The sequence below is a fragment of the Nesoenas mayeri genome, assembly GCF_963082525.1.
Source record: "Nesoenas mayeri genome assembly, chromosome: 7".
Taxonomy (NCBI): domain Eukaryota; kingdom Metazoa; phylum Chordata; class Aves; order Columbiformes; family Columbidae; genus Nesoenas; species Nesoenas mayeri.
In genome coordinates, this window is record NC_137551.1 from 17720304 (window position 1) to 17741327 (window position 21024).

Genomic DNA, 21024 nt, shown 5'->3' on the forward strand with positions numbered 1-21024 from the left:
GGGCGTGTTTTTGTTTTAAACTGCACAGGTAGAGATTGTTACAGCTGTGACGTTATTAATTGTGCATGACTGCTTCTGTCCATCTGCTGGGCATGAGCAGTCCTGGCCCAGTGAATGGACTGCAGGTTTGTATAAAATGAAGCAGTTGCATCTTTGCAGGTTCTTAACTCTCACAAATGATGCTAACACAATCATTCTTGTTTTCGATTCAAGTAAATCCATAGATAAATCAAAATCCACCCAAAGAAATCCCAGTTCTCTGAACAGGCCATTTCTTATCAGATGTATACTGAAGAAACCTGGTAGAAGCATTACTAGAATGACACTTAACGCTGTATTTGCAGAGCAATAAAGCTAAAGGTAATTGGGTTAAATGCAATCTCACATGCTGAACCAAGATGCAGAAATCTCGTCATATAAAGGACTAATGAAGAGAAATAGATATTCACACTTTAGTTTGTGCATCAAACACAAAGTTTTCTCCTCCTGTTTTTAAGTACCATCTCCTTAAGCATTTACATTTTAAGTATTGCTACAAATAAGCTACATAGACTGCACTCTTCTGTCTGTGTAGATACTTATTGCTTCAGATTGTAGAAAGAGGAATTGTCCAAATAGCAAGATTCTCTTTTTTGGCTGGAAAACAGCAAATGAATATTAGATGAGTGTTCGTAATATCCTGTACTTAAGTTTTAAGCATCAGCTATTGTTCAGGGCTAGACAGCTCTGTAACATAGCAGGAAAAGAGCTTAATGAAATACAGTATTTGGAAGCAGGAGGTAGATGAATTCAGACTTGAAACAGCAGTGCAAAATTTTAACAGGAAGGATAACTGGTATTTGGAGTAACTTCTGTGGGTATATGGCTTTATTTATCACCTGAAGTCTTAAACATGAACTCTTATGTTTTTCTAAAGGATATATGGCGTTTTAGGCAAGTTACAGTTGAATTTTGTAATTTGTGAAAGGTGGGAAATAGATGTAATGTCCCAAGCGTGGGATCCAATAGGGTAGGTCAGGAGGTGTTGGTGTGTTTCTGTTAGCTACCAGGGACACTTCCACTGTGCTTTCAGAATAAACACTTTCACTCTACAGATGGCTTGCAGGAATAATTTGATCTTTTGGCCAGAGGGAAGAGAAATTATTTGCTTTTCAGGCTCCTGTAAGGCATGGATCTGAACTCATGTCTTCTTTTCATCGTTATTCAAATACAGTTAAGAATACTTTGCATTTTTAAGGTCTGATGAGTCCCTGTATAAGAGATGTCTTAAAGCACTGCCTTTAACTGCAGAAAGTTTTATATCTCCTACTGGGAATAACCTTTGTTAGACCAGAGAAAAGTAGAAAAATTGCAGTTCTGTGCTTATTCCTTATGCATTTAGGTACCTGTACTGTGCCAAAGGGCAATGAAGAGACATTAAAAGAGGCTCTCTTTGGTGATGGGGGGGGACTCTTTTCAGGTCACATGTTGGACTGTGTTCTGGTGCTACCTGCAACAGGACGGGTGGTCCTGCAGGAGTGGGACCCGGAGCAGGGAACCCACCTAGCCTGACCTTTCGCTGCTGCCGGTGTGGTGGCTGGCTGCAGGCTGGAGTGTACGTTCTCTCTGCGAGTTGTGCTTGAGTTTGCCTGTTTTGTTGCCCTGGAGACAGAAGAGTGTGGTATGCTTTCCCCCTGACCAGAAATAGTTTCCTGTACCTTGTGACCAGAGCGCTGTACTCCTCCTCTGGTCCCCAGCCAGGCTGGGTGGTGCTGGAGGGATGGGGTGTGGGGTGATGACCTCTTGTCACAAGTTCTGGTGTGGCTGCTGCCCATGATCTGCTCCCTGTCTGCTCCCCTCCCTCTGCACGATGGTGTTGGATTGCAGGGGAGCAATTGCTCTTGATTTACATCTCCCATGGCATTTTGATGGTTATGTCATTTTGTTTGAGCCTTACTTCTGTCAGCTGTCTGTCCTGGCTGTCAGGACTCAGTGGCTGAGTAGCACGTGGTGAGCTCTTACCTCTCCTTCCCCCTTTGCTCAGCTGTTTTGCTGTCTGCTTCCCTGTGTCCTTGTACTCGGGAACAGATTCTCAGCAAGTGTAACTGCTCACGAGGGCAACGTGATCCGGCTGGGTGAAGGATCCCCTTCTGTAGGAGTTGCAAGTAGAGCTGGGAGGGTAAGTGGGGAATTTGCAAAACCCATGTGTGTAAGCAGCTAGTTTATCTTAAACTGTTGTCCTGCTGTGAGAATGTGGCCCACGTGCAGAGTATGCGGTGCAGTCCATTACCTTGCAACTGTGTTTTGCAAAACTTTATTTGTGAGAGATGCTGCTAAAAGGGAAGGGAAGGCACCCCCACCCCTCCCCAGCAATACAGACAAGAAAGTGCTTGCACTGCACCAAGGCCTCGGGAGTGTGGAAGCTCTCCAGGCTTTCTTGCTGCCTGATACTTTATTGGAGTCATTCTGGCATAGAACTGTGAAATATATGCAACAACAACAATAATTTCCAGGACCGAGAAGGAAGGAGAGATGAAAGGAGTAATTTACCTTCCCCCATCCCTGAAGAGTAGCAGATGAGGATGTAAGCACATCTCAGCCCTATAAAATATTAATTGCGACATTTTCTACAGTTCAGCAGTGGGAAAGAAGACAAAAATCCTGCAGTGCCCTGAGCTGCTATTCCCAGTCCAGTAAAGTGTTCTAAGCTGAGATCTGGCTTGGTCTTCATCCTCTGCTCAGGGGAAAGAGAACAGTTGCCCAAAGCCTTCCTTCACAAAGGGAAGACCACACAGTGGCCATGGAGCTGCACTGGCTGCTCTCAGGCAGAGCCATGTGGCTTCGTTCAAGTAGATCTCTAGTGGGGTTCGTATGATCAGAGAATACTGCATTCCCACCACTGATCTGGTAGCTCAGCCAGCCAAGGGTCCTTCTCACTCCTGTGGAGAAGACTTATGTGTCCCAGGGGATGTAGACAAGGTGTGTTTTCAAGTCTGTGTGCTGAAGATCTGCTACAGAATAAATGTGAGGAGCGGGCAGGGACTGCTGCTTCCCTTTGCTGTGTTCTCTTGATGGCTGGACTGGGAAGGAAGGGCAGTCCTCACTTTTGGCCTCTTTCTAGACATCTGCATCCTCCAAAGTCTAGAGTTTAACAACCTCCAGGACTGCCTAAAAGATTTGCCTCCTTCCGTGAATCTGTGCTTGTCCAGTGTGAGCATTTCACCTGGGAGGATGAGGGCTTTGTAGTGAAAGTTCAGGACTCAGTCATTGCTGTAGTGAAAAACCTCCTGTCAGTGGCTGGCCCTCTGCTTCTTGGCTGAGATGGGCAGAGCTGCTCTAGTTCCCTCTCCTTTCCTTGTACTCACACATGTTACATTTATAGGGAGGAGAAAACATTTTTTTAGTCTCCTTGATATATATATTTTTTTTAACCCAGATGACAGTTGTGCCCAGACTGATATTGCCTTTGGGCTGGAATAAGCATACGTAGCATTTGGGCAGGACTTCTCGCCTGGAGATCTCAAAGTGCTTGATCAGCATTTCACCAGCAAGTCCGTCCATGGGTACTGAAGTACAGTTACCTTTATGGTTCACTGGAGCTGGCAGAGTTCCCTACTTCATGTGACAGCTGCGCAGTAGCAGGAGCTGTGTATTTCTCCCTCCTACTCTGCCCTTCTTCCCTAGTGTTTCTTTGGAGTAGAAGCAAGTCCTTTTCCCATTTCATGTGGGCTGTTTGTTCAGAGACTCTTCCTCGTCCTCTCCAGCCTTGGAGAAGGTGGTAAGTCTCAGAAGGGATGTCACTGGAAGTAGCTTTGGATATTTGTGAGGCTGATGGAAGAGCAGTCGATGTCTTGGCCTCTGCTGCTACCCACTTTGAATCTGAGGAGTGAATATCAGTTTAGTGCTAGCTCTGTAGCAGGAGCAGAGGTCCTCCAGCAGCCTCGGCTGCACAGCCCTTGCCTGAAACGGTTGCAAGGTTTTGTGAGGCAGTTGTGTTCCAGCAATTCCCAGCCCTCTGCATATCTGCTGGGTCACTGTGTTCCTTTCTGTTGAATACGAACAAGAGCCTAGTTCAGAGTTGTGGTGCTTAACACGTTGTTTCTTATTTTCTTTCAGATCACCAGAAACTGGAACGTGAAGCTCGAATCTGCCGGCTTCTAAAGCATCCAAATATTGGTAAACCTCCTTGGGCTCAGAGGGATGGGGATGAGAGAGGAGTAATGTGTCTCATCCAGTGTGCTGTAGGAGAGCAGATACATTCTGAATGTTCACAACAACTCATCAAATTTGCCTATTGAAATCACTTCAGTTTCTCTCTTTGACAAATTCTGTGCATGACCCTGTCCCATTCCTTAGCATCCTGGCCTGGATGTTCACTGAGATGTGCTGTGAGCCAGTCTGCTCGCCCACACAGAGGTGTCCTTACTCCTTGGGTGATGCATGACTCGTGTCTGCTCATCTGACGTTCTGCAATGGAGTAACCTGTTGTGTTTGTTTTCCCCATACCTGTCTTCTGTCACTTTTTCATGTACCTTTAAATGCTGTTTTCAGTTACATGACCAAAGTTAAAGGAGGCTGGGATGATAAGTCAGCTCTTCTCATTACAGTGGCTGCTTTAAAAACAAGAGGCCAAAACCAGATTGCTCATTTTGTCAGGAAAAAAAGAAAAGAAAAAAAATGAGTAAAAGGAATAGTTTTGTCTAGAAATAACAGGAAGAGGCAAAATAAGGCATGTCTTCAAACTGAAAGTACTTTATTTACTGAACTGTGGAGAGAGGGCATGGATTTTTATCAGGCTCCAAAGCACCATGGAAGTTTGTCGTAAGTTTTCCTTTAGAGAAATTTCAAATTGCTGGAAGTTGCTTTGAGAAAAAAATTTGGACAATTAATAATAATCCCCTTTTGGGGATATTTAAATAAATAAAACCTATAGGATCCTAGCTAAGGTCTAATTGGAGTTAATTTATTTCAGAAAACATTAAGAAATATCAAACTGCCACCTTCCACCAAACCACTGTTAAATATCCCTGTCTGGGAAACCTCTGATGCATTACTCTGTCTTCCTTTTGCATAGCCCCATCGGTGTAGATGATAACATTTTAAGGGCACCTGTCTGGTCTCCTGACATTCAGCTTTGTAATCATTTGCTCCTATTCTCTGAAAACCTGGGAGAGAAAAGATGTCTTGTGGAACAGCATATGTAGCCTATTCCATATGTGATGAAGAAGCAATTTCCACAAGCTCATGACCTCACAACATGCAAAGCACCTTAGTAGCAGCTTTTCAGCAGAAAGAGCTCTGCACCTGAGTGTAATTGTGGAATATGACGTGAGGAGAGGAGCAGTGGCCACCTTCTACAGTAATTTGCACTGATGAATATATTGGCTGGTAAATTTATTCCTTGGCAATATTCAGAATGATTAAAGCTCATATTAACTAGTTAGCAAACTTCATTTGCCCCATAAGACTTTTGCACTTAGTTTAGTAGGTGATGTCACTTTTTATTTTGGCCTTAACTTCACTTTCGTCATCCCTCCTTTGTATCATTTCTTACATAGTTTCTTGCCAGGCCTCTCAGAGTAAATCATATACAGAAGAGGAAAACCACTTTTATAAGTAAACCGTCCTGAAAACAGAAACATATCACATTCCTGCTTCAATTCTACAGCTTGTTCCTCATCTATAGTGAGTGGCAATGCTTGTCTCCTGTTGTATTGTGGTTTGGAAAAGACAGTTTGGGGGAATGTCAGTGGTTCTTGCATTTCTTGTCTTCCTAGAAAGAACAGTTTTTCTTTTAAGATAAAGAGACTAGTCATTCTAAACTCAACAAGTGGTCACAAATAGCAATATAGGAATCAAGCTTTATGACTACAACACACAATCAAAATGTGTTGAATAAGACCTTGGGAAGTCATGTGGTCCCTTCAGCAGTCCTGTGAAAACCTTTCATTCCTGGCGGGTTCCAGGCATGTGTGTTCTTGAAAACCTTTAATGCTTCCACAGCCCCTAGTGGCAATCTTTCAAATGTTTAAATGTTCTGTCAGTTAGACGTTAGAAAAAACATACTTTGCTGCTATCTTAGCTTGTTGTTTCTAGTTCTGTGCGGAGTATATGTGGAAAGTAGTTTTTCTTTCTTGTAACAATCTTTTACATATTTAAAGACTGTTATCATGTCTTTTTTTAGTTTTCTTTTTCTTCAGACTAAACAAACCCTGTTCTTTCAATCTTTTCTAATACGTCATGTTTTCTAGACTTCCAGTCTCTCTATTTATTTTTTTTTTAACCCCTTGACTCTATCCATTTGCTTCATATCTTTCTAGAAATGTGATGCTCTAAACCAGATATAAGATTCAAACTGAAGCCATGTCAGTGCTGACTAGAGGGGGAAGAACTGTTTCACGTGTTCTACCAAAGATACTCTTGTTTTGTACATCGACCCGTGAAACTTGCCATTTAAATACGCTGTTGATGCACGTTTGTTTTCTGACACACTGTTGCTCCAGAATACTTTCTGCAGAACTTCTGGCAAGAAAATAATTTTTCCATCTTGTACAGATGAGGATTCCTATCGAAGCGCACATTACATTTGTCTTTATTAAAACAAATAGGAAGATATCCGCTCTGTGGGTTCCCCCCCCAAATTTGTCAAGAGCATTTTGATTTATCTTCTGATAGTATAATTAGGGTTGCAACTCCCCCCACAGTAACGTGATCATTAACAACAATGCCATATATTGCATAATGCAAATGATTACTAACACTGTTGAATACTGTTGGAGTCTGGACAAACTCTTGAAGATATCACTTGATACGTTGTTTCAGTGTGACAGTGATCAATTTCAAATATGCTTTTTGAATGAGTTGTATACACCATTGTAAGTTAGTTCTGAATATACATTTTTTTTCTAAATTGCTTTTGGAAATAGCACGTAAGATGCTGTCAGAAGCCTTGCTAAAATCCAGATGCTACATGCATTGCTGCTTCCATATTCATTGGACTTGTTATGTTGTCATAGAAGAGAAACATGTTGTTTTGACATAGCAGTAGGTTTTTTTCCTTGAAATGTGTATTAGCAGTTAGTAATCACCTAGTTACTGCCATTCTGTGTCATAAACTCTTCTGGATGAATACTTGGTGTGTTGTCTCCGTGTAAGCTATGCTAGTAATGCTGCACCAGTCCTGACGAATTCTGCAGGTTTTGTGCTTGCTATTATTTCCCCATTAAGTTTTGTTGTTACTGTATTTATTGCAAACTATGGTGCAGCATGTCCTGCTTTTCTACAGTATCCTGAGCCTCTAGTGAGTCTGGGGTAGAGGATTGAAAGCTAGGGCTCTGCAAGGTAAGCTGCTTTTCTCTCCTGGCTGCACACAGGGTATAAAGCAAACCTGTTGTTGAATTTGTGGTTCTCATCCATTTGATGCAAGACAGTTGATTCTGCTATGGAGATTCTGGACTGCAACACACTGACCATAATGCTGCTATTCTGATAAAATAGCAGTTACTCTAGGTACAAAACAATGGTGATATTTCCATTTGCTGTTGCTCTTTTTGAAATGACCACTTTAGGAGTTATCCTAACAAGCCTTCATCAAATCTCAGCCCTAATTATAGGCTATTGCTCTGTAATTGGGTGTTTTGCATGTCTTTAGATGCACATTGTGGCCAAGGTAATCACAGAAGCACAGAATCACAGTGGAGTAATCTTTCTAAGAGCTCAGTGTTGCAGTAAGGCTTTTGTCTGGACAGAAGAAAGTTGACTTTATGCAAATTTCTGATTTCTGACTCATGGTATGTACTATGTTCTCATTGTGAACCATCTGTTTGAATGTGCCCTTATAGCTGGTCAGCTTAGGTTTTAGTTCAGTAGAGAAGGGATTTTTCCCTAACTTTCAACTACTTTTTTCCCTCCTGACAGCTTTTTACAGTATTTTTCATTCTGATCCAGAGAAACCTCTTACCAGCCGTGCTCATCAAATACGAAAGAACTGGATGGAGATCAATCAGCGATGTGTTCACTCCATCCTGTTTTAAAGGCAAAAAAGGTGCAGCCATCACTGAGGGTGTGGGAGTTTTAGAGAGAGGCAGAAGGTAACATCGTTAAAACCCCACTGTCCATAAGCAGATAAAATGCCTGTGGAAGTTGGCAAGAGTCATGACTCTGTGGCCAATTCTATTTTTTGAACAATGTACCATTCCAGTAATTCACTTATCTATAAATCTTCTGGGCATATGACATGGATGTATTTGGGAACATGGAGAAGAGAAATATAGCTCTCTTCTCCCTTGGACCCGGCTTTGCAGGAAAAAAGTGAGTTTCTATAAGCATGCTCCAGAGTCCTGACCCTTCTTTTGCAGATGCGTTCCTGATTGTGCCACTGAAGTTTGTGCAATGGCTAAGATAAAATAAGCTTCACCATTGCCTCTGTTGTAGAGCTAAACTTACAGGGTGTTGAATATCGACTCTTGCTTACTGGTACAGCTCTTTTGGGCTTCTGCTTACTTGCAAACTTAATTTCAGTCAGTCTATGAATTTGAGTTTTAAGTCATGTAATTCATTGACTATGTAGAGATTCTCTTGTGGTGGATTCCGTTCTTTCCCATGTTTCCTGCTGCCTGTCAAATATTAGAGCAGTGTCAGAGTTGGGAACTCCAGTATCTCCTGCAAGATTGTTTAGTGCAGGTGGGAGGCTCAGCACAGTGCTGAACAATACCTTTCCTATTCTAGGACTCCTAAAGCAATATTGATGCAAAATTTTATAAAAATCCTCATTCGTAGTTTTGAAAACTCTTCTCTGGCATTCCTGCGTTCTCCTACCAGAGTTGGACTGTGGCTTGTGTAGTGCACCATGAAGTCTGCCCTTTACATGGATTTTTGTCCACCATGTGTTTGGATTTTGTCCGTGTGTTGCCCTTCTCCTAAGTTTTCTTTGTTATGCCAGTCTAAATATGTGCCTCCTCTTTGGATCTGTCATCAGATGATCTGTCCTCTTTCTTGGATATTTTTAACTCAACTGTAAAAAAGTAGTTCTTTAATAACTTTTGTTCATAGTTGAAACTGAGCACTTCTGGTCAGTTATTGTGTCCCAGCTCTTGGCAGCCTTTGCTGTGAAGAACTGCATGCACTTAGGTCTAGAATAATGAAAATATATATCTTAAGAGATGCTGGTAGTAGCCCAAGAACCAGAGCCAAATTCTGGTTTTGAATTTTGCCTTCATATCAATTGCTGAACTGCTTCAGAGTTAATTTATTTGAGGGAATTTATAGCAGTAGTGAAATGCTGCCCTCAGCATCTATCAGAGTTATTGCTTTTTCAGGTTTTTCCTACTTCGGACTTTTTCTCCAAAATACACTTGCGCTTGAATTCTTTTTATTTTAACTTCTATCTGTTGGCTTCTCTCGGGATAAACCACAATTTTGGACGTGTCCTTATTTAAATTTGGGAGAAAAAGGTATAGAAGTCTCCTGTGAATTAGAAGGATTTATTTTGACCCAGTTCAGTTTTATTTCTTTTGACAAGTGGTCTGTCCTCCTAGTACCTCTGTCTTGTAGGAGTGATTTTGGTGGATGTGTATAAAAAAGGCCTCCAGTATCTGTGCCCTTAAATGATGGCTACGATGCAAATGGCTGCAAGGACCAAGAAACTGTGATTCTGTGTGCAGCCAGGCTGGAGAATCCTGCAACACTCGTAACTAACCAGTGTGGGAAACGGCACGCATTGATCGTGTCTGCAGACCTAACACTGGATTTGTTGTCTTAGTGGTATCACCACAGCTTGAGGTTTGCTCATTCTTCATTTTGAGATACTATTCTCGATAAGCAGGCCCTCACTTTTACCCCCCTTCCTGCCACTTGGAATGTTTTCCTACCACCTTTTCCTTAACAAGAGATTTGAATTGCTTCCTTAGTGAACAAGAAAAAACTGTAGGCTGTGTTTTGCTGTAAACAGCAGATTTCCTTGTTTTTATTTAGCTGCAGACATCCAGACTGCCTTTGCAATTGGGACAGAAAGGATGTTATGTGTGAAGAATAGTGAAAATGCTGGAGATTCTCCAGTGGTTTGGCCACGCTTGCTGCCCTGTGGAAGCTCAGTGATTGCCAAGTGGGGGGCTCCCGTGCCAGCTGCTGCCCTGGGGTTTCTGCTGCTGGAGGACAGCTCCTTTTCTTGAGTGCAACTGGTGCGGAGAGATGGTGTGAGGAAGGGAGAGGACGAGGATAGAGACTTTGTAGCAAGAGATAGTCTTTACAGCTTTCTCAGTTACTCAGCAGCTTTTCCTTGGAAGTGTCATGAGGCTATCTGAGAAAATAGCAAAGTGCTGTGCTTGCTAAGAGGTCAAACAAATGTGTTCTTGGCCCTACGCCTTTAACCTCCTCTCCTCTTCTTTTCCCCGCAAAACAACGACAAAACCACCACAACACCAAACACTCAAAAAACCACCAAGCAGAATATCAGCTAGAGTGCATTCCAGCTGGAAAGTTTGAACCTTTGAGTGGCAAGTTACCATTTATTCTTTCAGGTGCCTGCACTGTTGGGGATTTAGGTGAGTGCCCATGCATGTCTGGCTGAGAGGAGGCTCCGCAAAACCCCAAGCAGTCAAGCTTTTTATTTCTCATTCTGATTTTCCCAGTTACTTCTTTCAGTAACTATTGTTTGTTTACTTACCTCTTCTTGTTTTCGTTTTCTGCCTCCTCTTCCAATAGCTTTTCTTGTAGTTTTAAGAAAAATGTTTCCCTGTTATCCCCCTCAATTTGGGAATGGAGTAACAATTGCATTTTCTTTCTTGCCAGGGGATATATTTTTTCTGTATGTCTTTGAGGTCTGTACTAGAGAGGTATTTGGATTCCATTATTCATCTATTTAGCTGCAAGATTTATCTGTATGCAAGCAATCCCTTATAAAAAAAAATAAGTAGTGGGATGATGGCCAGATTCAGTGCACTCAAACTCAGAGGTACTGCAAAAGCCAGAGGAGGAGGATTCCTACTTCCCTCACCCCCGTTGGAATAGCATAGAGGAATTGGAAGAGCCTCCTTTGGGGTTCCCCCTGCCTGAGCGCTCAGCAGAAGGGAGGGACGACTATGCTCTGGTGACATCGTGCAAGTGACAGCCTGCCTTTTGAGCAGCGCTTGTCTCTGTGGTGAGCTTTCATGGCTGTCCTGGGCAATGAGAGAAAGGGGTTGTGAAAATGGGGTTAATACAGCCAGGCAAGCTGCATGGGCAGGACCTCAACACCAAAGGCTGATTCGTCCCTCGTGGCAGAAATGCGTGTAGCAAAGTTGCAGAGCCTATATGACAGACCTAAAATTTGTCATGGCCTCTGCCTTCATTAATTTTGATGAGATGGGTATTCTCTGTGTATTTGAGTTACCAATGAAGTTGGCTTGTTATTATTTTTTAGGAAAAACTCTTGTATAATATTATTCATTATCAAAAGTACTTTGCTTATCTGGTATGTGGCTAATCGGAAATTATTAAAAACAATTCCGCATGGTCATGCTTGCACTGTTATCAGGAGAGTAGGAAATATTCTTGCTAATGCACTCTTTTGGCTCATGTAATGTTTAGGTAGGACATACTAAATGTTACATATTGTGCGGAACTTCAGGCTTTCAATACAAACATGGCAAAATCAAAGGAAAAATAACATTTAGTTGGCACTGAAATGTTTTAAAAAATACTTTGTGTTTTTTGTTGTTTTACTTTTTACCTCTGCAGAAGGACAAATTTCTTAACAGGAAGGATACTGTTCTCCCTACAACCTCTTTCCAGCCAGCGAATTGCTGTACGTAAGGGAATTTCCCCTGACCTGGCACCATGTATAGCAGAAAGGGCACTTGTTTAACCTCAGTTTTTAGGGCTGGAGTGTTAAAAAGGCTACAGTGAGAAGAATGCTGAGGAGAAAAAAAAAAAAGGAGGAGGAAAAAAACCCCAAGCCCCCACAAACACCTCTGTGTGAGTGTGTACCTCTTCACGCTCCTTTAGGCCTGTTCTTGTTCTCCTTGCAGAGCCTGCAGCAGCTGGGTTCTGCCTGAACCGGAGCAGAGTGTTAGCAAATCCTTCTTCTCTTCCATTTTCCAAAGCTTTAAAACTGCAATTGATGTAAAATGCTGTGAGCTTGGGGAGTTCCCAGCAAGCTGGTGTATATCCAGCATGCTGTAAACTCTCTATGTCCGATTTGGAAGGAGGAGGAGGGAAAGAGTCCATGTTCCTAAGGGACAGGTTAACGGTAGCGTGCCATGTCCTGTTAGCTAACTGTCCTGCTGCTGGTAGTTACGGCACTAACAAAGCTGGTCATTAGCTGCTGGAACAGATGATTTCTAGAGGATTATTTGCATTACACAATTTAATGATTTTTAATAGCAAATTTTTAATTAAAAGGAGAGTCCTTTTGGAATCAGCCGGAGCAGCTGCAGCTGAATGCTGTGTATTTAATGTAATTAGAGAAACAGCTGGGGTGGGAGCTGAGCACCCAGCGCACAGGCAGTCACAGGTTGGTGGTGGTTCCTCGTGGGACAGGCATCCTGAGTGATGCGAACCACGTGGGAAGCATCCTGGCCCACAGCCAGGCTCGGAGGTGGTGGGACAATTCCCATCTTGGCTCCCCAGGCTGGTGAGCAGCTGGGGAAGCAAAGAGTGGGTGGTAGCCATCTGCGTCAGTTCGCTTGTCACTTGTGCTGCCACAGACGATGGTGCTCAGTTTGCAGTCTGTCGAGCCATGTGTATTTGTATCTGTAGTTTCAACATCTCCTGGCACGCTGGAGAATATCTTTGGAAGAGGGCATCAGACAGGTTTTAGCCACCAGTTTTGTTCTGCTTCTTCTGACATGCACGCTCCCTCATAACTCACACCTCTCTTTCTCCACGATAAAAGCAAATGTCTGATGTCTGGTTGGAAACTGCTGGGAAGTGAAGCTGCGGCTGTTTCTAATGAGTAGCTAACCTTTAAATAGCATTGTTCAGTCCAGAAGATCCCAAGCACTTTTGAGTCTGTACTATTAAGGCTGTGTGAAGGAATTACGGTGTTGAAATTGCTGTGACCCAGGAAGCAACCAGAAATCTCTGTTGCCTTGTATTGGCTCTGCTGCAGGTATAGCAACACAGGCAACTTAATTTGAGAGACTCAAATATTAAACAATCACGCAATGTGTATTGGTGCAAAGGTAGCTGGTTAATAATGTCCTTTACTTTCCCGTGATATCCAAATGCTTTACACTTAGGAACACCAGTCAACCTGGCCTTAGCAGACAAGATTACCCTATCCTGTAGCTTGAACGCTGCCCCCAAGCACAGGTGAAGACCATTGCTATGTAGGAGCAATCATACTTCAGCCCATGTTACCTTTTCCTATGTAGAGATGAGTAATTGCAAAGTAAAGATAGTGGCAACTGTCCTGTGAAATTCTTCTTCTGCTTGTGTGCTTGCCTTTTGCTGTGACTTTCAGTAGCTACTTTGCTTGTAGAGATCTGCTTGCAGCAGGTTGCCAGAAACCACCCTGTGTTACAAAAGTCTGACTGCCCCAACGATGGGCTGAGCCCTTGGGCAGCCCTGCACCACTGTTTGCTGTGGACGTGGGACACAGGGAAATGCTCATCCTGGGAGGTTATGTAGCAGGCCTAAATGCTCCTGGTCTGTTACTCTTGAGATATGAGTAAAAACTTGATAATACTCATCACACTGGCAGAGAGAAGGGAAGATGTGGGTCAAATCTAGGCTAGGCATAGTCTGTGTTTGTGACCCCAGTATCAGTTGACCTTTTACATGTGACCCTTTAATAATCTGATGCCTGTTGCTTTCCAGTGTCTTTATGTTCCTGTAGTTCAAGTAGACTTTTATAAAAATTACAAGCTCTTTTCTGATTTCTTAATGATTCCCTTCAACTTTTGCATTCACAGAGTCTTGCTTTGGGTGACTCAGCAGCAGTTTGCATTGGTTATTAGGCTGATATTTGGTATGAGGGAGATTTTTCCTCTTGTGCTCAGTTGCTTCGTATCACACTCAGGCATCAGAGAGCTGCAGCTGCCTCTACAGGGTCACTTTACTCAGGCAGGCAATGCAAACCACCTAGCATGACTATTACTGTATTGCTGTTTCTCACTAAAATGCTTAATTCTCTGTAGTTAATATCATAATTTGTTTCTTCATGAAATAAAAACTGTATGTGCCTGAGGATTTTGAAACATTTTGAAGTATCAGTTTTAATTTTTCTTCTTGAGACAAAATTTCCAGTGAGACCCTGAAGACAACAGGTAAAGTAATATACACAGCAGATGTCTTTAGAAAGTGTTTGAAGTCGTGGTACCCAGCTGCTGTTAGGTTCAGTAACTGCCACATCTTCCCTTGAGCCACGCGCTTTGGTATCAGGCTCTTTGCAAATGCTCTGGATTGCATTATGGCCTCAGACCTGATGTATGCACCCACCCAAGACAAAAAGTAATTGTGTAACTTGCATCAGGTGGTGCTGAAGATCTGGGGTTTTGGGGAAAGGGAGTGGTTTGGTCTTGCTGTTTTTTCTGTTATTTTTCAAAAAGGTGAGATACTTTGTGAGAGATACTTCCTGTACTGATAAGACCAGTTTACATACACTGAGGCTGGGGAGGTGACTGAGGGAAGAAAAGGATGCTTAAGCCAGGTAGCTAGGTTGGGCCTTGTGTGTAGTGATGCATCACAGCTCTTTAACTATGCAGAATTACGGGTGTTCATTTAAAATCAGGGTGACAGTTTTAAGCATCAGTCTCTCATTACCCTGGGTGGAGTACTGCTGCAATACCAGATTCAGCACTGTGTCTTGCTGAAGACATTGTTTCATCAAGATACTGTGCTGAAACCGCTGCTTATTTCTCCCAGAATCTGTGTGCTTCTTGGAGATATCCAAGTGGTGATGCACCCTTTCTGCTGACTGACCAGATGGAATTCTTGCAGAAGATGTTTCTGCTGAACAGTCTGTAACTGATTCTGCCCCTTTGAATAGCATTTGTTCTGGTGTTGCTTACTAGTGCTGTGGTTTTTTATTTATTATTTCTGATATTATCTGTAAGACTTGACAGTCTTACAAAATGAGGTGTACTTGTAAACTCTGTTCTTTGTGTGGATGGGACTTTTTCCTGTGCTCTGACTAAAACCTTGGGTAAAGTCTTTCACCATATCCTGTAACTGATTTAGTGCCTCGTTGTCTGACTTGCTTCTGTTTTCTTTCTTACTCCCCTCTTTTCATCTGTTCTTGCTAACCATTATAGTAAGTGCTCTCATCCATCAGAGACCTTTGACGTGGGAACAGTCATCAGGTGACCCTGAGCGTGCGTGGTGTTGGCAGGGACTGATTTCCTATGTCTGTAAGAATCCTCTGTTCAAAGTGTTTGGCTAGGAAGGAAATATGGTTTGAATTGCTGCTTCTGGGTGATGGAATCAGTTAATACAAATAATATACTTCATCTTCTGGTGAATAGAGTGAGATCAGGTTCCTTGGCAATTACTGACTCTCTTGTAGTTTGGTCCTCTTTTGGAAGACCCTGTGTTGCTGTTGTGCAACTTCCCTCTTGCTGTGACTTCAAGCTCTTTTTGTGATGTGTGCATTTGTCTAGTCTGCTGCACTAGACATAGGTACCACTGCTCCCCTCACAAGAGGGAAAAAAAAGGTTCTGTAATATTTTTGAAGAACAGGTTCACTGGATGAATAGTTTTATTTTTAATTCTCCATTTTCTTATAATGGATAGTCAGTTTTTGTGAATCCTTTACCCTCCAGCATCTACATATGATTATATTTTTCACCCTCTCGTTTCAACAGGTTACACAGGTAAGAGCAGCCTATGTGGGCTCTGTTCAACTGCTTAGTTGATGCTGAGCCTATGGTAGTAAAGGAGATGTTAGATGGTGTGCCAGGACCAGCAGCCTGGGGAACAAATGGGATCTCTTTTTCATTGGAAAATGTCTGAAACAGAGGACTGCCCAGCACTCAGGTTCCTGTTACCAACTCTTGGAACTGGCTATTTGAGAACCTGTGTCTTGTCTTCAGGTGGAGGGCACTCACATAGGACATCTTTAAAGCAAAGAGGGCTCTATAGTGCCTGAAAGGTGGAGGTATCAGATGGTGTTTGATGTTTGTATATCTTTATGAAGAATGTTAACACAATGTGGGTCATATTCATGAACAGAAGTGTAGAGGAGGCCAAGAAACTTTTAAAATGCTTTTATTCTTGATACTGAGCTAAAGCTGGTGGAGTTACATTTGTATATCTGCCATTTTGTGGGCTGGCTGAATGGTTTTGGAAAAGGCAGATCGTATTTTTAAGCCGCCAGTCCCTGGTGGTTAGCACCATATGAAAGAGCAGAGCATTTTAGCCTGGGTTGTCAGCAGAGTGAACCATGGCATGGGAGCTAGCGATTGCAGCATCCGTGCTGGTCGGAAGGCCACTCTTGTGGCTCCACGGAGGGTGGGTGAACAGAACATCAGGGTGAAAGGGCGCTGGGTGCTCTTGCTGCTCTGCTACTGGGTATTGCTTTTGTCTCTTCCCATCAGCATCGATATGAAGCAGGTGTGGGCTGGAATTGAAAATCACGTGAGTTTCGGTATATTCAGACTTTTCTTAATGCTTTCTGACTCCCATCGTTGCTACCCCCAACACCACATTAAGCCTAATGTTTTGAGCTGTTGCTGATTATGCCCAGGCAGGGTGGTGGTGCCCACTGTAATCTTTCCTATAGCTTTTCTGGGTTTTGCTGTTCTACTGTTACTCCCTGAGCTTTGTTACCTAAGTAGATTAAATCCTGGGCAGATTTTGTTCCAGTATTGCCCTGGGTTGTCACGAGAAAGCATCTCCCTTGTTAAGTTAATGACCTGTGTCCTGCCTCCAAGGCCTTCTTTTGCTGTGCAGCCCTAGGGTGATGTACAGCGTCAGTATTTATGAACTGTCTCTGTCCTCCTGTCATGGTTCCTCACCTAAGGACGCAAATAATGATTTACTGTCCTTGAAGGCTCTTTCTGCTGCCCCTGCCAGTCTCTGCCACCTGAATTGCTACTTCCTTCCCTTTTCATAATGTATCTGACAAAATTGCTTTCCTCAGGACGAAGAAATAGCACCAGTCAGCTCATTTATGTTTTATTTTCTGATGTAACTTGCTGCCCACTTCTTTGCATCAAAATGTATTGTTCATTATTTCTCACTATCTACCTGCAGACATGTTTGCTGCTCCCATTTCATGGCTGCTGCTCCCAGCCTGCTGGTGGCTGTGCTCCTTTCATTCATGCTGCTCTCCATTCTGCTTCTTGTTTCTTGCAGCACTTCAGTGACCTTTCAGGTGCCAGAGGAAGGAGAATACTTTTTCGTGCACACAAAGCATCACCAGACATGACCTTATTAGCATGTCCAGCTTTTCTTGAAGTTTCTTCATCTGTTTCCTCTTCATAAGATCCCTTTACAGACTTCTGCCCATGCCCTGGACCTCAGCTCTTGTTCATGAGCCTGTTTTATCTGTTCACCTCAAACAGTCTTGTGCAATGAAGAGAAAACTGCCATGCACTGGAAATCCAAGTGTTGGTTTCAACTAGTTCCTGTCTTGTTTCCAGTCTTGAATGGAAATCTTTTCCCCAAGGAAATACCCTTCTTCTCACTTGTGTTTTTGTAATGCCACCTCTGCTGCTTTCTGACAAGTGCTCAGGAGGCCAGTTTTCTTGTAAACACAAAGTTGTATTGTAATGAAGTTATTACAAAGCCAACTAAAACTGCTTCCTTGGAAGAATATTTTTTTTTTTTCAGAGAATGATCATAGTTATTAAAGGTGGTGTCTCTCTGTTTTCATGCTGTAGGAACAGCATGTTGTGCTTGAAACACCTGCTGCCTTGTACTCTGACTGTATTTGCTTGATTACAGCACTATGCTGTGTTGAATGCTCCTCCCAAACCCCTGTGGTTAGATGCAGTAGAAATGCTAAGGAAAGGACATTAGTCAAGGGACCAGCCCAGAGAGCTTGTAAATAAAGGCAGGAAAAATGTGGGAAAGTACAGGCAGAAAGAATGAGGAAAGAATGAAATCCTTTTAGGAAGGGTACTGGCGGTGGTCTCTGTACATCTGCGCTAATCAGTTTTGAGTTTGTTTGTGTTTGCGTGCATGTGGAAGGGTGCCGTAGCAAAGGAGAGCTGCAAGGAGGATTAGAGGAGAGCACTGAGAACATTTGCAAAAGCTGTTCCATATGAGGTGGGAGCATGTGCCAAGTGCTTGTTTGAAACATTCCCAAGACGGTGATGGGAGCTGACGTCATGTGCCAATAAGAGCTGCAAACTGACCTCCCAATAATGGCAGAGAGAAAATCGTGATGTTGGGAAAAGTCAAGGCAGGTCAACTGTATTTTATGTGGAAGAGAACAGAAGACAGGGAAGAGAGGCAAAGGTACCATCAAAGTGATCAAGCAGGATAACGAGCTTTTTCTTGTAGGAATGAGAATGGTAATGTAACTTTGGTCAATACTCAATTACAAGGTGTTAGAGTGACTGAGACCCAGTCGAGTCGCAGCAAGTTGCTTTATTTGGGCGGATCAATAGAGGAAGTCTGTAGACAGTCATGTGAAGAAGACGATTTGCCCTACTTGGGGTGTGAAGGTTCAGGTATTGAGTCAGAGAGGGTTGCAAGCTTGTGACTGCAATTGGCAGGGAAAACGCTGAAGTTTTTCAGAAAGAGAGAAAAGCAAAAAGTAGGGGGTAGGTAGCAATATGCAATTAAGGGCATAGCTTCTTCTCTTGGATTAGAATTAGTACCTAGGTATCCTAGAAACATCAAAGAAATTGAGATTTTGATTCAGACAGGAGGAAATGTCACTGTGCTGGCTGCACAGATGCAATAGTTATCACCCACGTGTAACAAGGGGGGAAGGAGGGCAGAGCCCCAGAGACCCCAGAATACCGGGGCATAGTGGCCCATCATGGTGAAAGCCCAGTCCTGCTGGTTAAAGGGGACAAGGAAAAGACGAAGGTTAATTTACACAGCAGGAGCAGAACTGGTGAGGGATAGGTAAGGAAGCTGAAGGAGGATGAAATTTTGAGAAGGGGAGTGTGATCAGATATGTCTGTGGTAACAAACAGGTCAGAAAAAAACAAGACGGGAAACTGGCTCTGAATTTTGGGTAATGGTTTGGGGTGCAAGAATGAAGTGAGAGAAAAGAAGTAAAGAGAAGGAACTTCTTGGAGCTTTACAGATGAAAGGCTGAAGGGAGATCAATAGCACTGCCATGCAGGTGGGGTTGGAATTCAGGTTTTGGGTTGCAGCCTTATTTGAAGATTCTGAAAAGGGTATGTTTTGAGAAATAAGAATGGGAGAGGAGAGATTGCAAAACGTGAGCATGGACGAAAGAGTAGGCAGATGTGAAAGGAGGGTACTGAAGTGCTAGAGAAGGAGAATGAACAGGAGGTCAAAGATATTTAGAGTTTGTTTTGATGCTGGGGAGGAGTGGGTGTGTGTGAAGGACACCCATCTGTTCCTTTGAGATAGCGGAAGGAAATAGGTCACTAAGTGAGCACACAAAGCAAAGGGCATGAGGAATTAATATACTGATTGGGTTGAGGGAGAACTTGACTGCACGCATGGGTTTGATTTGCGAAGTGTGTCATATTGCTACATGCTCTGTAAATCTCCATTTCTTGATTATGTTTTTGCAGTGCGGCTCCACGACAGTATTTCAGAAGAAGGTTTCCATTACCTCGTCTTTGATCTGTAAGTGTCTTTCTTTGGCTTTGATGCTTCACCAGTGATACAGGCACGTGGATGGTTGCCTAAGAGTGAAATAAAAAGCACCTGCATTCATATAATTATCCCTTTCTCTTTTGAGACCTGTAGATACCTCTGGCCTGTTTGACAGAATGCATTGGCTGTGTGGTAGGGGGTGGACCAGGAGGCTCCTGGCAGGAGGTGTAAGCGTGGGATGGCAAAGGATGGCTATCCTGTACAGGGCGCCTGTTTGACTTTGGGCTCTGAGGCAGCCTGGAGGGGATCAGAGGAGGGGTGTTCTGCCCAAAATTAGCATATGCTAAGCTCTGTAGAGGCACATGGGCAATTGGTGCCCCGTGTGTCAGCAGTGTCCTGTGCACTGCTGTTGAAACAGCAGCCCAAGGGCTCAGTAACATGGATGTACCAGTGCTGGTACTGTGGTGGTGGAGCTCTGCCCTGGCTCCCCTGTGCTGCAGATCCCCATACGGGCTGTGAGAAAGGGTCACGTATGTTCTGTGCAACCCTGAGCTAGAGGTGCATGGGCTCTGTAACCTCCCTTGTTATTTTGCACTCTAGGGTTACTGGTGGGGAGCTCTTTGAGGATATTGTTGCCAGAGAATACTACAGTGAAGCAGATGCCAGGTAAGACTGTTTCCAGATCCTTCTGTGTGCGTGCCACGTGTGTTGGCAGATGGAATGAGTTTTCCTGACTGGTGTTCTGTGCACGGCTTTGTTCTGACACTTGCTCCCCATCTGGACAAAACAACTCCTCTTTCGGCTGTTAGCATAAACTGTTGTCGCAGGTCAGCCTGACTCACTGCAGCTCTGGCCCGTGCCGCTTGCAGACACTGCTGTCTGTGTGCTTTTTGCTGTGAGACCCATTGCTGGCAGCTTTGTCTGCCTGACCTTTCTGGTGGGTGGTGACAATGTCCTTAGAGAGCTGTCCTGTGGCTGCGAGAGCACTGCCTGCTTGGCCTCTGCCCTCTCTTAGTAGGGGTTCTAGTGATGTGCCATTGCTTTTCGGCAGACCTATACAATTTGCTTGTGTCTTGGTAATGGTTTATGGGGCAGGGGTGAGAGGGGACTTTGAAGGCTATGTTTTATGGAAGCCCCCTCTGACTGTGAGCTGGTTGGCAGAGTGAGACACAATATGTGAGAGCAACCTTTATATTTTCATAGTAAAAACATTTAGAGTTTTGCCCTTCTTTTTCTGAGTGTGTCCACTCTCTCCCACCTGTGTGCTCCTGAAATGGCCTGTGCTTGTCCCTTTGCTGTTTAAGCAGGGTGGGAGTTTTGTGCAGCAGTAGCTGAGGGTGTTCTCTGGCCTGTCTGTCATGCAGCATTTGGAATCAA

At 43.5% G+C, this 21024-nt stretch overlaps 1 protein-coding gene across 7 annotated transcripts in view; it reads left to right on the top strand.

Moving 5' to 3' along the window:
- CAMK2G (calcium/calmodulin dependent protein kinase II gamma) overlaps positions 1–21024 on the top strand; it is a 119004-nt gene that overhangs the window by 48854 nt on the left and 49126 nt on the right. For all 7 annotated transcript variants that reach the window (XM_080347808.1, XM_080347812.1, XM_080347811.1 and 4 more), the window contains 3 exons: positions 4096–4155; positions 19623–19677; positions 20248–20313. In XM_080347808.1, the coding sequence (XP_080203934.1) occupies positions 4096–4155; positions 19623–19677; positions 20248–20313 (181 nt within the window). The remainder of the gene's footprint in view (positions 1–4095; positions 4156–19622; positions 19678–20247; positions 20314–21024) is intronic.